General features: G+C 29.9%; 3 protein-coding genes across 3 annotated transcripts; all 3 read right to left on the bottom strand.

The window, feature by feature from the left end:
• Positions 1–1,136: 1,136 nt before the first annotated feature.
• LOC114377129 (polygalacturonase-like) lies at positions 1,137–2,688 on the bottom strand. The gene is made up of 4 exons (XM_028335536.1): positions 2,563–2,688; positions 2,145–2,456; positions 1,530–2,048; positions 1,137–1,355 (listed from the first exon to the last, which is right to left on the bottom strand). The coding sequence occupies exons 1-4, from the start codon at positions 2,686–2,688 to the stop codon at positions 1,137–1,139; spliced, it is 1,176 nt and encodes a 391-aa protein (XP_028191337.1).
• Positions 2,689–6,087: 3,399 nt separating this feature from the next.
• Positions 6,088–7,473, bottom strand: LOC114403680 (50S ribosomal protein L18-like). The gene is made up of 2 exons (XM_028366787.1): positions 7,322–7,473; positions 6,088–6,775 (listed from the first exon to the last, which is right to left on the bottom strand). The coding sequence occupies exon 2, from the start codon at positions 6,768–6,770 to the stop codon at positions 6,426–6,428; it is 345 nt and encodes a 114-aa protein (XP_028222588.1). The 5' UTR covers positions 6,771–6,775; positions 7,322–7,473; the 3' UTR covers positions 6,088–6,425.
• A 1,419-nt stretch (positions 7,474–8,892) lies between these two features.
• LOC114403686 (uncharacterized WD repeat-containing protein C17D11.16-like) lies at positions 8,893–13,433 on the bottom strand. The gene is made up of 16 exons (XM_028366800.1): positions 13,273–13,433; positions 13,039–13,196; positions 12,884–12,963; positions 12,713–12,808; positions 12,501–12,624; positions 11,985–12,043; positions 11,815–11,880; positions 11,294–11,364; positions 11,044–11,140; positions 10,512–10,586; positions 10,224–10,322; positions 9,833–9,976; positions 9,709–9,738; positions 9,557–9,619; positions 9,369–9,446; positions 8,893–9,273 (listed from the first exon to the last, which is right to left on the bottom strand). Exons 1-16 carry the CDS (start codon positions 13,386–13,388, stop codon positions 9,196–9,198), a joined length of 1,434 nt encoding a protein of 477 aa, XP_028222601.1. The 5' UTR covers positions 13,389–13,433; the 3' UTR covers positions 8,893–9,195.
• Positions 13,434–17,409: the final 3,976 nt, after the last annotated feature.

Genomic DNA, 17,409 nt, shown 5'->3' on the forward strand with positions numbered 1-17,409 from the left:
TAATAATAATAATATCCGGCACTGATATATATTACAGCAATGGTTACGGTCTTCATTTTTTTTCTTGAAGATCTGGTTATTGTCTTAGAAAGCAGAATTCAACATATGTAATTTCAGAGATCATCTTGATTAGAATTTATTAAAAATTACCATTTTAATAAATTTAATTTGTTTCTCATTTAATATAAATTTAAAAAAATATTAATTAAGTAGTAAAACCTACTGAAATTAATATTTTTTAATAAATTCTAACTTATCATAACCAGAGTATCTAGAACAAAGACCCTTCCTCATGGTCTATATAGACGGGACAAGCAATCAATCATGGGTATGATACGTTTCGATAAATGTATATTCTCAATTATATTATTCAAATATATCTTAATTAGTTGAACGTATAATTTATTAGTTAATTTTGTAATAATGATTTTTTTAAGGTAACAACGTAGAATCTTTTAAGTTTTCAAAAAAAAACGTAGAATCTTTTATATACAGGAAAGTTTTTAGGCATATTTGTTGTAATTAAAGATAAGAATTATGATATCAATATGCAACGGAAGATTTTTTATATATATATTGAGATCATCATGCAACGGAAGATTTTTTTTTTCCTTGCAAATTCTTGCGAAATTGATATCATGATATCAATATTCCTGCATTTCCACTCTGCATGGCTTGGCTCGATCACCACCTCAGCAGATGAGATAAAAAAAATGGTCGAAACTATGGTTACTTGCTCCATATTTCTAGCATGTATCTTTTTGTTAAACAAGTTGTTTGATTATTGCTTGTTCTGTATAATTGGTCTTCTTCCCAACCCTACTAAAGGAAGGGCTCGTAAATATGCTTCTCAAGAGAGAGAAAGAAACAAAGAAAGAAGGGCTCCTAATGAAATATAAAAATATGAAGAAAACTTGTAAACTTAAAAGGTGTCATATTTGATAGTTGAGATCGATCATTCTATATCTGTTTAGGATCTTATCATAACTATAGAATCTTGAAATAGTTCTCATATTCTCCTTACACTACTAAAGTAATTTTTTAAGACACCTATTCTACTACGGTTATATAGAAAAAGTAAAAAAGAAAAGAAATATCTAATCAACCAGAATTAATATTGAGTCAACCCAAGTCTCTTAAGCGGTGCAAGGAGGAGCTTTTCCTGCAAATTTGGGCCTGACATTAGCACATTTAGCAACTATTGGATCTCCTTTGAATGTAAGAGCAACATTATTTAGTTCCACGTCCTCACATGGTACAGCTTTGCTACATATAAAAATCACTCCTTCCTTGCTTTTTGAAGTGCCCTTAATATCCGAGAAGGAAACCTTGCGTATCTTTATTTTTGATGGACTCTAAGCCATTTCAAGCATGCGCAAAATAGACAAAAACAATGTATAAGAAACCTCACTCTACTGCATGTTCAGTTATTTAATTTAATAGCAGATCTAATATGATTATAGAGAGGATAATGAATAAATTAAGACATTTAAATTTAAGAATAGCTCCTGAGTTTTATATATATATACCTGTTTTGGGCAATGATTCCAAGGACAATACTCTTGGTCTATGATCACCGGATTCAAGACATCAACCATGGTAATATCTTCAAAATGCATATCAGTGACAAGATAAGTTTGTGAAGAATTAGGCCAAGTCTTGATCCTCACACCATTCTCAGTATTTGTCAAAGTGCAGTTTTTGACTAAAAGATCTTTCACAGGCTCTTCGTTCGTGTACTTGCCAAGGCTTCCAACACTAATGCCATGGCCAGGTCCACAATTCACATTTTGGACAGTTACATGTATGCTGCCATCTCCCAGTGAGACGCAATCATCTCCGGTGGCAATGTTGGTGTTAAGAATTTTCACATCAGTCGATTTTCCAATGTGAATTCCATCAGTGTTGATACTAGTCTCTGGAGCACTGATGTGAAAGCCATCAAATGTGAAGTTGTAGCATCCAAAAAGAATGACATGGAAGCTTTTGCTGTCCTTAGAAGTTATGCCCCGAACCATTGAATGATTCACGAAATTGAAACCAAAATTCTGTTTACAAAAAAATAGACTGAAGTCATTAGCATGTTTTGATAGATGCACTAGTGCTAGCAATTTGAGATTAATTGAAATGGTTATGTTATTTACCATGGAAGGTATCTTGCAATTCGTGTTAGTTCTACAATCATTTTGTTTCCAAGCAATTGCACCTTGACCATCAAAAATACCTTTACCTGATAAGGTAATAAAGTTAGCATATCCAATTTTGACCCATTGCTTAGCCCCGTCTAGTGCATTTGGGTCAGCCGGTGCTTGAATTGTGCCATCAATCTGAATTTCAATGGGAGCCATACAAGGACCTTTTACATCAACTGCTTTCATCTTGTATGTCCCATTTGGAATTAAAATTTTGCTTGCACTTGTTGATGCACATGCTACTTTCCAAGCATCCGTGAAAGCCTTGAGAAAATATATATATAAATTACAAATCAAACACAATAGTGGTAAATAATAATAATCAATAGAATCTTCAACCTTTTTAAAAGTGAATTCAACAAGATGTTACCTGTGTTATATCTGCATCTGGTATTCCGCCAAATTTTTTTATATCGATGCCAACTGATTGAGCTGTACCAGAAATAGTCAACACTAAGTATAAAACAATTGGTGGAATATTCAACTTCATATCCATGTTGTTATTGGTGAACTTTGCTATCTTGTAATGAATTTTGTTTTCAAAACATGGTGGCCGGAACACTATTTATAGTAGAGTTGCAAAGCTTTATAACAGTTAACAAAGTGAACAAACTTCTGTTGTAATTTGTGTGGTTGAGATTGTGAGTTGTGACTTTTTTTTTTCTGAGTGTGAGTTGTAACTATTAATGGCAATTCATTATTACATATTATTTCCCTGTACTAAAATTTATTCCAGAGGGAATAATTTGAGATTTTGTCTTTATAACATCTTTATTTTAGCCGAAATTAGAACTAAAATATTGAAAGACAGATAAGGGATGGTATGTCCGAGAAAGAAAGAGAGTTGCATCCTTTAACCAACAAAGTTAACAATTTCATCTTTGTTCTAGTTAAAGAAAGAATCAATAATTAACATTAGTTTTTTTTTTTACAAGGGATCAATAAGATTAGTTAAGAATTTAATTTGAAATTCCTTATAATAATAATTAATAAAATAATTCATATAACCTATGAAACATTAACCCACTTTAGATAAAGTGTAACGATAATTACCACTAATTAAAAAATAAACAGTTGAGACGATAACTAACAGTAGACTTTGTCAATATATTTATTTTATTTTATCACAATTCTAAATCATTGATTTTCTAATAAAAAATTGAGTGTATTTATTTTCTGTTTCTCGTCATTATTTTAAAATAACAAAATCCTTAATATATAATGTAGACAAGAGACATATATAAAGTATAAGAATGGAAATAGGCTACACCAAACTAGACTTTATTAGATATAAGTCTAATATTTTTTATGTGTCATGTCTTTTTTAAAAGACATGTCATGATATATATAAAAGTTTGACAAGATATATAAACATGTGTAAATGTACACTTTATTTTAATTTAATATTATGATAAAGGTAAAAGTATGTAGGTAAGATTTTGTAAGAATAAAATATACTTGTTTAAGATATTTTTTTGAAAATAAGTCATTCCTATAAATTCAGTGTGTTATTAACTAAATTACACTTATTAGATGATATAAACATATTTTAATTCATGATGACTTATTTTAAAAAAATATTTTATATAATAAAACTCTAAATATGACATAAACATATTTTCAATAAAACTTAATTTATGTATTTTTAAATAAACCAAAAATAAAGTTATCTTCTGTGATACTTAAAAAGGAAATAAGATTGATACTATATTAATGATAATGATTTATATTATATTATTCGTGGTAACTTAGAAAATATACTTTTAATTTGGATTTGTTGTAATTATATACATTATTATGATTAATAAATTTCTATGCATATTTAAATGTATATCATACGCATAATGTATTTGATTTATTTTGAGAATAGTCAAGTCACTTTACCAAATATATTATATACTATGTCTGATATGCTATGATATTTGTGTATTATCTTTAATTAATATGTATCATATCATATATGCGTATTTTATATCTGCGTATCTGTCAATATTTACCAAATATGTGTTTCATATATGTGTATCATATCATTATTAATATTCATCAAATATGTGTATGCGTGCGCACACGTGCATAAATGCACGTAGGTCTTAGTTTGTCAAATATGTATCATATAGTGGGTATTTTTGTAAATTATCTTTATTATTCTACTATTATAGGGTAGTTCTCACCTTTTATTTAATACTAAGCTATTGAGTTTCACTCATGATTTTGTGTATTTATAAATAAATTTAACTCCAATATTTTATCATTTTCATTTTATTTCAGATGAACGAATTTGAATTATTTTAAAGAATAAATCAAAGTAGCAAATTAATTTTGTGATAAAATTTTATTAACTTGAAATCTCATGATGCATTCATATCAAATAATACAATAATTAACCCCTGCACCTCATATTATATAATTATAGAATTATTAGATTATATAATTGTATCATATAAGATATTAATATTGATCATTATTTTTACCGTGAATTACTTTGTACTAATATTGTAGTAAAAAAATACTATATAAGATATTTCAAATTGAATTTATTTGGTTGCAGTTTTTCTTTTAACAAATTTACTTTAGTTGCTACAACAATTATTTGATGCATTAAAATGTTTTTGTAAATAAATTGTTGTTAATCGACATGAAAAAGCAATGGACAGTTTGAAAAATTATGTTAAATAATTAAGAACAAAATCATACAATTACTCAAATAATTTTACAATCAATGCATGTACGGATCATCCAATTAGTAACTAATAATGGAAAGTGTATTAGAGTGATACATAATGTGGTACTAAAATATAGTACCCCGGATAACATCGCTAATTTTATTGCAGAGGGAAAGGGAACTAATTGGATGTGTTTGTGTCTAACATAAATAATTTTCAAGTAAATGTGCTTGCATCAATTATAGGGTAATATTGCTAGTCTATATAGGATTGTTAACATTGTCAATAATAATATCTTCAAGATGAAAACCCTAGGTCATTCTACTAGGAGAAGAAGGCTATGTTTTGATCCATGCACCATTCTTGATGGGATGTTGTTTCTTGCACTTCCACTTGTATTTCCTGGACTTCTCTTTGCATACCAAAAAGCTCATTTCGGAATGAACTTTATAGAATACAATGGAAGCACAGGAAACAATAGTGCGAGTGTTGGAAACAAATTCAGGGTGCAATTTCTGGTTCTGACCCCAATAATGGGTTTTCATCATGGTATTTGCCCAAACTTCCTATGCTGATGACAAGGCCTGGCTCAGAGCTCTTCTTTTTTCATTGTATTGAATAAAAGGGTAGGCTTGAATATAGGGGGTGGGGGTGGTTGACTATGAAATATGATATCGATTCCTCTGAACAATATAGTAGCTTTGAGTTCAAAATACTTTGGATGTCATCTTACTTTTGCTGTAAGATTGGACATTTTTCTATAGCTTCTTCATTCTTCTTTGTCCATCTTTGACTGAGGTCTACAGTGACAAACTAAGAATTAGACTGAGCTTCTTATCAGCCTCTGCTGTTTAAAACTAAGAATTAGACTGCACCTTTGCAAGCGTTATTGTTAAGTCATCCCAAAAAGGATAATTCGGGACACTTCTCAGTACCAACCATTTCTAAAGTGCTGTCACCTTGCTGTTTCTTGTAGATATCTGTTTTGTTTTGTTTTTCTTTTTATTTTACATTCCAAATGTCCCTATAATGTGTTCTAATAAACTTTCCTTCAATCCTTTGGGTTTAGGTAGATCAAGTAGCTGCATCATCTTTCGGTCAGTGTTAAAATCCAAGCAAGAGAGCACTGTTCTGTTAGTCAAAGTCTATCTACCATTTTGGTGAGCTGATCACAATTGATATCTTATGTAACTATTCCTTCAAGCAATTTTACGGTCTTAGGCAAAAAGATATTAAGGGTGTGTTTGAATACCCTTAGTTTAGTTGAACACCAACATCATGCAAACGGTACACACCTTCCAATGCACAAAAATAGGAAGCAAGTTTTTGTGTCTTTTCCGTTGAACATGGGTTTGCAAGTTTCAACTGCAAACTGTTGGAAGTGCATTGGAAAGTGGGAAATGAGTAAAACAAACACACTCCACACTCTAAGCAACCATCAACACTCATCTTATTTCTAGTAAAGTAATGAGCTCCCAGTTATGATGGCAACTTAAAAATAAAAATGAAGACAAGATCCAACAAGGTTGTTCTCTCTAAGGTACAATTAAACATCCACAAACAATCATGCTCAAAGCAGCTTAACACCAGCTTCCCTGATAGAATCAATAACCGCTTTAACCTTACCATGATACTTCTGTTCTCTCTTCAAGTGAACAGAAACTGCAGGAATGTCCTTAAGCAAAAGGCGTTCTGCTAGTATCTTCCCAATCTTTGCAGCTGCAGCGACATCGCGACTAGTTTCCAAGCTTGATCTCAAGGCTTTCTCCTGTGAGCTTGCAGAAGAGGCTACTGTAGCAGTTGGGGTGTGAATCACCTGGGCACTCACATACTTATTGGTAAAATGCATCTTCAGAACATAAGGTTTGAGAAATTGTGTAATCCTGGGAGGCCTCACTGGGGGTGGGATAACCATATTATCTGTCTTGCAATATAATCCTTGTTAATACAAGTATATAACTCAAGAAACCAACAACTATCTCAAAAAAATTATCAAACTCCCATTCACATTGGAAAACTGTATTATCAAACCAGAAGCCAAGCATGAAGCATTTCATTGGTAAATGCAAAATTCAAAATATCAACTAAATATAAACGTTTCCCCCTTTCAACATTCTTCCACTGGTTATATGTATCATGTAAAAATGCAAAATTACTTAAGAATATTCAAAAACAGCTGGAGCAACCCAAAAACTGGAAGATGAGTTATGTGTGAACTATTGGAGGAGTGGTGAGGCAAAGGTAGGAGACGATCATGGGGGCAATAATCTGCTAAAGATGAAGCCAAAAATATGTAAAACGATAAAAAATAAAAAAATAAAAAAAAAAGGAAAAGAAATCATTGGCGATTTTGATCAAACAGTTGAAACGCAAAGTAGTGGGCATTGCTTAACGGGCATAAGAAATGGAAGGAGGCGAAGTGACACAAAACTTGAATTGATACGGAGAGAGAAAGGGGAAACATACCTGAACTGAATCTGATCCAAGAAAACACAAGACAATCTTATTATACTCCAAGAGTCAATTACCCTCGCTCTCGCTCTTGCTCTCACCACCCACTCGGTCAAACAAATATTTAAGTTACCACGCCCTCCTTCTAATTATTTGTTTTAGGGTTTTTCCCCTAAATGTTTGTCTTTTAATCCCAAAACAAATATTTTAATATTTTTACACCAAACAAAAAATAGGATAAATATTTCTTTTTCATCCTTGAATTTGTTGGGTTCAATTAGATTGTTAAAAGATAAAAAATTAAATTTTTATCCCTGAATGTACAACAAAAAGCAACAAATAAATCCTATTATTAATTTTCTCTAATAAACTCAAACTGTTGTACTAACCTGATATTATGATGATATAAAAGTAAATGATTATCACATGACATCTATGTGACTGAATTTATTATTATTTTAATTTTTGAACTTAATTACTTACTAATTTTTTTATTCATGAACTTAACATTTATTGTCATTTTGATTCTTGAAAAGTACTTTTCAAATTTTCAATTAAGTCTCATGTTATATAAAATTATTAACACAAATATTATCATATTATCTTATTTCTATTCTTTATGTAATTCTATCATTTAAATTATACTATAAATATCAAACTAATTTACATGTGATTATGTCAAAGTAGTAAGTACTAAATTCACAACATTACTTATAAAACTCTACAAGGTTTCAAACAATATCTTCTATTCAAATCAAATTATTTTCTTATATACTTTTTATTTGTACTAAAATTAAGTTATTAATATGTGTAGAATGTTAGATTAATTAATTAATTTTATGAAAATAATGTTAATGACAATAAGATAATTACAAAAAAACTTGACAATCACAAAAGAAAAAAAATATATAAGTGTGAGAATCATTTTCTTACACATTTTTTCAATGGGACAAATGTATTACATATTATTCCTATATTTTAGTCAGTAAAATTTTCACATCATTATTTAATGATTGAGTATTATGAGACATGATCTATCATAAGTTAAAAATATATTTTGCCTAATATATTCTAAAAAAAAGATAATTGTGGCTCATCATGTTACAATAATATATTTCACTCATTATATTTGTCATATATAAAATAAAAAAATACAATAAAAAATGAGAAACCAAAAATATCTAATTTCATCTTAGATAGAATAAAATAATCTTTACATTTCTTTACTTTTAATTTCATCCTTAATTAAATAAATATGCTGACTTTTAAATATAAATTATTCAAATTATTCATATATTTACATAATATACATTTTTAATTTGATTCTAATGAAAAACCAATTTGATTTTCATATATTTATTCATTTTCAATTCAGTTATATTGTTGATCACTATTACAATATTATTTGTTAAAAAAATTGCTAGAATTTTAACTTAATAAAATATAATAAATTAATTATTAATGATTTGAAATGTAAAATATATAATTATTTTTTATTCAATTTCATTTATTATTATTATTATGCTAATAATTTATATATATGTGACACTCAATTAAAAATTCAAAATTACATTCAGGAATCAAAATGAAGTGTTAAGACCATGGATATATACATTATCTTAAACGGCAAATAACATAAAACAGAGGGAGCATGTCTTTGTAGTTTTCATTGGGCCTTGCCCCCCCAAAAGATGTCCAAACTAAACTATAAAGTGTTGGAAATTGGAATCACAACAATTTACGTTCAACCAATTCAAATTTATGCTATTTCAAATAAAGGTTATTAGGATGCAAAAAAAGAATAAATCAAGAACATATTTTTGCAGTGAATCCCAAAATTTTGATTTATGCAACACAACTTGAGCAGTACGGGAAGGAAGACTACAACTTCAAGACCCAGATTGCGATCTATTCTTGTAATTCCCATATCTTCGAGAAATGCCAGCATCAGATAAGGTATCCCAAACCTACAAATTATTACAAGCTACAACAGTCAATTTCACAAAGTATCAGAGAACGATTAAGAGCACGAAAGTATTGTTCATCAGCCCTTTTCACTTACTTGCAATTTTCCCTTTGAGCCTCCTATAGCCAACAAGAAGGGGTTGTCCTCTGAGAAAGAAATTTTAAAGATAACCCCCTAACAAACATCATAAAAATAAAAATAAAGTCATCAGTGCCAATTTAACAAATATATTATGATTCGTAGAAACTTTCCCATTAGGTATATATGAGTAGAAAAAAACATACTGCTCTCGGAGATTTAGATGCTACACAAGAGGGTTGGTTGTTCGACAAATCCCAAAGTTTTACCTGTGACAAACAATAGCAGTCAAATGAGATGAATTCCAATCTGCAAAGTACAGTATACAGAAAAATAACAAAATTGACTTCACTATTACCGTTTTGTCCATGGATCCAGTGGCAAGGAGCTGCGGGCGTGAAGTCATGTCAACAGGGCACAGGTTAAACTAAAATACATACATAATCAGTTGATATTCTAACCAAAATGTTGAAGATACATACATTGGGTGCCGATGGATTATAGGATACTGAGGTAACAGCTTTGTCATGTGCATGAAGTGTAAATGTAGAACTCAGATCTGATGAGGAATCAGAGTTGGCAGTCCGAATATCAAAACCCTTGACAATACCATCTTCAAGACTCACCTAACAGAACAATTAAATCACTATTAGTGAACCATTACCTGTCCATCCAAGAAATCAAAATTGAAATTTGATCTGACAGAATAAGAATTGTCCCCTCCCCCCCCCCCCCCCAAAAAAAAAAACCCTTTTTTTGTCTGTTATAAAGTAAATAATCATAAAGTGCTAGTATGCTTAATCAAAAAAATGTAAAGAAAAAAAAAAGAGAAGAAATGTTAGTATGCAGGTCTTAGAAATAACTATAACACACCACAAACGAGTGCTCAGTATGTAGATCCCATGCCAAGCTCTCTACATCAGCTGTGACTGACCACTTATAGCCAGAATGTGATGGCATCCTTCCATCCTTCTGCAAAGTGTAAAAGCTATAAATATTAGATAACTATATGAATTTTTAAACAAAAAAAAAAACAAGATTTTTAATTGGAATGCCTCTTTTAGTACATCAATATACAACCAAAGTGTACAATATAATTTGTAATCAATGGCAGAGCAAAATACAGAAAAGCTGAGTAACAAAGGAATATTGGATCATTACCAAGACAACAGTATGATCAAATGAACCACTAAGAAGAACCTGTGGTGCATGATGATTCCAAGCAACTGCTTGAACCTGTAAGGATAGATGGACAAGAGATAAATCTGAAAGAAATCAGGAAATGTATAATATTTTAAAGTAATAACAGACAAAAAAAAGACATTGCAAAGAATGATTCAACTAAGGAAGGGAGAAATCTTTTCCCTTATAAAATTGTGGAGCATTGCTCAACAAAGACCCAAGAAAGACTTGCAAAGTTGTTTCTCAAATATACATATAGATTGAATAAAGCAGTTAATTCAAAGCTGAAGATTAAATGATTAATTATCAAAACTGTTCCATCTCGGTTCATAATAGTGCAGCAAAAATCACCTCAGTCTATTGATGTTCTAAATCATATATCCAAAGTTCTAAATTATATGATTCTAAAGAAGTGTGTCAACATGAAGAGAAAAAAGTCAGTTTCATCATTAAAATGAATTGACCTAATGACAAAAAAAAAAAAAAAATTATGCTCTAGCTAATTTCTTGCCTTGTCCGAGTGATGCTCCATTGTAATATCACACTTCCCGGCAACCACATCCCAAATCTTCACTCGCTTGTCAGCACCGGCACTTGCTAGTATATTCCTTTTTTTAAGAAAATAAATGTCAAGAGACGTGTCAAGGAAGAGAGTTCAAAAGTAATATATATATGTGTGTGTGTGTGTTTGTAAACTTTTAGGTATCAGAAAGCATCCAGCAGAGAAAATAAAAGCAGAATCCAGTTTGAATTCAACAAACCTGTACTCCTTGTTCCAAGCAAGACCAAGTACTGAGTCAGTGTGACTGTCATCTTTGTATTTGATTGGTTTCTGCAAAAAAACAATTTTAATAAGAGATGACCATACATATTTACTTAAAAAATCTACAAGCATTAAAAAAAATGATGATGAAAGGGTATTCTATCAGTTCCATGAACACTTTCTTGTCAGAAAATCAAGCTTTGAAAAGTGCAGTTGGGACATGTGCAATTTCTGAAAAAAGAAAGTCTAATAAAATAGTAAAAGCAAAAATATGGATTTTCATACTAGTAGCTTCAATCCTCATATGTATAAGACATCTGCAATTTCAGTTCCATCTAAAGCTATTCACAATCCCAAATAAAAAGTTACAAAATTCAGAAAACACCAAAAGATATGCCCAAACCATTGGTTAACAAATATGTACTCAAACTTTCTGAATAACTGATGGCTTGGATAACTTAATTTTGAGGTAATCATGTGATTCTAAGGGATTTAAATTAACAAAAATGTAGAACAAACCTTTTTCCCCTTTTTCTTTTTCTCTTCAAATCCACCCAAAACCACACATGGCTGCACCTCATCAATCTGAGAGCAAAGGAAAATTACAAGGTATTCAGAAAAAAATATCTTTCTTTTTGTATATGAAGTTTCAGACAGCACAGTTAAATTTATATACTCAAACCACTTACAACATCAAGGTCCCAAATTTCTATGGAAGGTTCCATTGAACCAACAGCTATGAAGTTCCCTGTGATCATATTAAAATTATTTTAAGCTAATAAGATAAAGCAAAAATATATCAAGCAGGTATCAAGTAAAATTTTAAGCACAAATTGCAATGGTGGTGATTTCAGGTAGTCCAAACCTAGAAAGTTACTCAAACTTGAGAAATTTTTTTATGGAATACACATCAGAAGTTAACAACACATACTAATCTCACTATTTTCTAATGAAATGCAAATTTTCACACAATTTTTTCACTTCACCTTTGGATGATAAATGAAGGTAGAAATAATCAGAGCATATAATTAAGACGGTTTACAAGTTTTCCTTCAGACTTGTTATATTATCAAGTTTTCTAGGAGCCCTTCAATTCAAGTAATTGATATGTGCTGGGGAGGGAGAAAAGTTGAATTGCACAAAACAAACAATCAAACAACTTGATCAACACAAATACACACGGAAGAGATATCGTGCAAAAGAACCTCTTTCTCCTCCTTTAAGGGGGCAATCGAGCCAAGCTGTGCAGAGTGGAAATGCTGGAATAATGATATTATGGTGAGGATACACGTTCATTTCGCTAGAATCGGCATCCTCGATAACCAAAACCTGGCATTGCAGAAAGAAATAAGTGATAAGTACATATAATATACGAGGACTTGACTTGACTTGACAAGTCATAAAACAACTAACTCACCTCAAGATAACTGACTTCATCCTCAGTACATGCATAAACAATGACAGAATCAGTTGGGTTGATGATCATGTCTTCGAGTTCATCAGAATCATCATCCTGAAGCATCGAGATAATAAGAAGAAGACACACACACGCCGCAACGCTAATAAAATGACAACAAGTGTAACTTACGTTTTTATCTTTGATATATGGATCCATGTCGTTACTGGGATAATAAAGATCACCAATTCCAGAACTGAACACCTCAATTCCTAAATAAATGAAAAGCGTAAGTTTATGCTGCAGCATAAGCAATGAGTGATAATACAGAATGCAGAATTACGTACCTTCATCTTCGTCGTCATAACGGTCCATGTCAAGGTCCTTCAACGCAAGGGTTATTTCGTCACAGCTTCCGGTGGAGGCTTTGCCAACTGCATCAGCTACGTTTAATGCTTGTGCCACAACTTCATCGTTGTTGGCGACTTCATTGTCACTGTCTCCACTGCACATAAAAAATTGGATGTTGGGGTTTTATGATATTTGATGAAAATTTTGTAAGAAGCAAACAAAAGGACCACCTTTTGGTAGTGTGGCTGGCGATGATTTCTTGGATTTCCTCTTCGGGAGGAGGATCAGCCACGACAGGTTCCGACTTCGAAACCCCTTTGGGCACCCACGAAATCGCAGAAATCATTTTATGAGTGAGAGACGACGCAACTCAGGAAAGGGTTTTAAGGAAAAAAGAAAAACATGAAGAAGAACCCTCCCTTTAGCCGTGAAAATTCATGGGCCTTGGCCCAATATAGGCCAACCATGTCTCTATATTATGGGTGATTCTATTTGTACACCTTCAACACCTCTTCCAGAGTTTTTATATATTTTTATTAGTAGGATACGAAAAATAATACTAGATATTACAACACTTCACACATGTTAAAGGGAGGGTTCTTAGTGGTTCATTTGATCATACGAAAAATAATCTAGAAGGGCATGCAGGGACCCGAGCCCCCCTTTCCCTGAAATGTTCCCTGCATACACATTTTTTTAAGTTAATTAGTATAAAATTAATGTTATATTTTATTATTATAATAATGGTTTAAGTTAATTAGTGTAAAAGTATATAAAATTAGTTATATTTTTTATTTTATTATAATGATTAAAATGATAACTAGCATAAAAATAATTATGTATTTGTTATTATTATCATTTAATATAAAAATTAGTTTTAATTTTATGTGTAAAAATAACAATGATGATAATAATAATAATAATAATATATGAAAGGTTATATTTTTTTTTATATTGATTCTATTTATTTATCAATTTTTCATGTGAATTAAAGGGCATGAATATAGACAGTTTTTAAAAGTGTGGGTAGCATACATGTCGTGTATGATATGCGTTTCTCGCATTTAAGTTATATAATTAAAAGGTCATTTCATAAAGAATATTTTTTTCATTTTTTTTATCATAACTAGCTAGGAACCCTATCTAATATATAAATATTTCAACTTGCGTGCCTGATAGCAATCCAAACCAAGGAAGCAGCAGGCCCAAGAAGGCAACCAGGAGGCCCACTGACCTGGAGGACTACGCATGATGACTGTTAGCGTTTTCTTGCTCTGCTGAATGTTAGATATATAAAATGGGCAAGAAATTGTCTCCTACATTTTATCTTCAATAGTGTAGTGTAGAATCCCTATCAATGCCATTTCTAAAGGGAAAAAATATTCACACTATGGTCGAGTATCGTTTGCTAGCTTGAATTATAAAATTGTACCTTAATGCATTACCAATTACATTACATTACATTAATAATAAGGGCGTTTGTGGTGTTGACTTATCTTTGTCTTTGTTTGGTTTCAAATTGGCAGCATCAATTATTCATATGTATATAAATTTGACCTGATTGAAGTTTGATAATATATTGGGCAAGATTCAGTAATATATATATGTATATTGTTGACATAATATATTGCATATTTAATCACCTTAACTTTTTTTTTGTGCACCCAAATTTGTTTTTTATTTATTTTAACATCCAATTTTTTAACTTTTTGTGCATTTTACCGATGATGATGTGTCATTGAAAAGTGTTATCAACTTTTGCAAAATAACGTTATTTTGTTATCAACATAATTTTAAAATGCACAAGAGTTAAAAACTTTGGTGGTAAATTAACTTTGCGAAAAATAAACTTAAGTGATAAAATGCAAAAAATTAAAAATTTGAGTGATAAAATTCATGAAAAAAAACTTAAGTACTAAAATTATAATAATTAAGTGTTAAAATGTAAAATTAAGCATATATTAATCTTATGTATAGTTAAATCTTATCACGCATGTTTTATAATATATATATATATATATATATATAATTAAATAATGTTATGTTATACAAAATATTGTTTATTAAGTCAAAATTTATCATTAATTCATGAATGTTGAAAAAAATATCTTCAAAGAACATGAGATATTGAATTGAGTTGAGACAATAATTTAAATTTTTTTTTATAAATAGAAATTAAAGACAGTCAATCTAGACTCCATTGCTATGTTTGTACCATATTGAAATTTAATGACTAATTATTGTAAGTTTGTATTAGTATTAATTATGATTATTAATTTCACAATAGATAAGGATGAAAAAAATCTAATTGAAAGTTACATATTATTATTTGATAAAAAAAATCCCCGTGCAACACGGGTCGGAAAAACTAATTCATATCATGTCACGCAACATTCGTCGCTAGGGCTGGTGGAGCAACATTTGTACGAGGCCGGGACAGTCTTTAGCTGATGAACGTACAAAAAGACTGCGTATGAAGAAGTTTATCCATATTTCCATTTGGAAGATTAATTCCATAGATCTTGTTTAAATATTTACATTTTTGCTTTAATTAGTTGCATGGTGTGTTTTTATCATATCATTTATCAGCATGTGCTTTTTTCTCCTCTTAATATAATTTGTTGTAATCAAACGTTTCCCTAGCCTATTTACTGTAATTAGGAATATAATTTAGGTTATATTAATTAGGACAATAATTTAGACTTTCCTAGCTATCCTAATTATTAGATGATGAATTAGAATTTATTGCTTCCTTTTTTATGTTGGCTTTATATATAAATGATGTACATAGACATTGTGAATATCAATATGGAAAATAATCAGTCTTTCTATATCAGTATCGTGTCAAAGTCATTCCAGTTGGAACAAAAATTGAGTGCTAAGAGGGTGAAAATGGAAGAAATTAGTAATAGAAAAGAAGATTGATAGAAAAAGATGTAAAAGAAGATTGAAGAGGAATGTAATTAAACAGAATGATAAAACCCTAGAGGCATGATGTTCTTGTTCCTACACTTCCTAGACAAATGTTGCCCACCCTAAGGACTGTATATATATCTCAGCATAATAATATAATTAAGACAAAGGCGGGGCTCACATAATATATATATTCGGAGGTGGTGTTGTGCCAATTTGTTCTCATGCATAGTAGCTAGGAGGCGGGGTAAGGTAATTAAGAATGATTGGGTGACTCAGGATATGGTGCCTACGAAACTGTGATATTATTTTATTTGGAGAACAAGTGGAAAAGGCAAAGGGACAGATCGATAATGGGAGGGGTTTGGAGATGTACTAGCTAGCATAACATTAATTGCATGTCTTAGAATTTTTTTCTGTATTTTATTTATTTGTTTGTATTTTGTAATGTCATTTTTGTTTTTATATTGTATTTCTGATTGTAAATTTCTATTTTATGCATTTCATTCTTTTTTGTGATTTTTTTTGTTTTTGTTTTCTACTTTTAAGAGAAAAAGAGATCAAGATGTCACTAAAAGAAAAAAGAAATGCTGAAAGATTTGAGTTATGTATTAAATGCTGAATGGAAAATTCATCTAACTGTTTATAATATAAGGACTTATTAAATGGAAACGATTTTTTCTTATTATCATAAAATAATAATTTTTAACCATATAATTATTCTTATATGATTAATATTAATTTTATAACTCAAATATTAATAATTATGACTATGTCATTGATGTTTATTATTCTCATCATAAGAAACTAAGAACAGTTCTCAAACTTAATATGTTTGCAGGCAGTGATGGATCTAAGAATTTTGGATTGTGAAGAGCAATATTCATGTATTTAAATTAGTATTTTAGTTTATGGAACATAGATGACAATTTTTATTTTATATAAATAAAATTTATATAATAAATAAAGAGTTTTTAATATATAAATTTCATTAAATATAATTAACTGATAAATTATTGATTTAAGTTGTACTGTATTTAGTTCTTTTAAGTAAACTCTTGAATTTGACTTGTTGGATAAAAAATGTGATTGAAGGTGGAGAATTTAATTTAGAACGAAGGACTTAAATTATGATTTAGATTATTTTTAACTATTAATAATTTACTTTTTTAAAAAAATTATTAAATTTAATTGAAAGATGAAGATAAAAGAATGTAGAATGAAAATGATAGACAATTAAAATATTCAAATATTATGTGTGTAAAGATAAAAGAAAGATAGTTTAAAATGAATGAGAGAGAATCTTTTATCAATTACAAATATAATATATAAAATACACATTAAAATGAAAAGAAATAATAATATAAAATTATAAGTGCTTAATTGAGAATAAAAAAAGTGAGACTAGAAATAAATTTGTGGGAGCAATATTTATATTATGAACAAACTTATTT

The sequence above is a fragment of the Glycine soja genome, chromosome 2 (assembly GCF_004193775.1).
Source record: "Glycine soja cultivar W05 chromosome 2, ASM419377v2, whole genome shotgun sequence".
NCBI lineage: Eukaryota > Viridiplantae > Streptophyta > Magnoliopsida > Fabales > Fabaceae > Glycine > Glycine soja.

Excerpts from the sequence above, each read along its gene's own strand:
- LOC114403680 (XM_028366787.1), bottom strand. The coding sequence starts at position 6,770 with ATGGTTATCCCACCCCCAGTGAGGCCTCCCAGGATTACACAATTTCTC.
- LOC114403686 (XM_028366800.1), bottom strand. The coding sequence starts at position 13,388 with ATGATTTCTGCGATTTCGTGGGTGCCCAAAGGGGTTTCGAAGTCGGAA. Across the intron at positions 12,964-13,038 it reads TTATGACGACGAAGATGAAG|GAATTGAGGTGTTCAGTTCT; the intron begins GTACGTAATTCT and ends TCATTTATTTAG. Across the intron at positions 10,323-10,511 it reads TTGATCATACTGTTGTCTTG|AAGGATGGAAGGATGCCATC; the intron begins GTAATGATCCAA and ends TACACTTTGCAG.
- LOC114377129 (XM_028335536.1), bottom strand. The coding sequence starts at position 2,688 with ATGGATATGAAGTTGAATATTCCACCAATTGTTTTATACTTAGTGTTG. Across the intron at positions 2,457-2,562 it reads CAGATGCAGATATAACACAG|GCTTTCACGGATGCTTGGAA; the intron begins GTAACATCTTGT and ends TATTTTCTCAAG. Across the intron at positions 2,049-2,144 it reads ATTGCAAGATACCTTCCATG|AATTTTGGTTTCAATTTCGT; the intron begins GTAAATAACATA and ends TTTTGTAAACAG.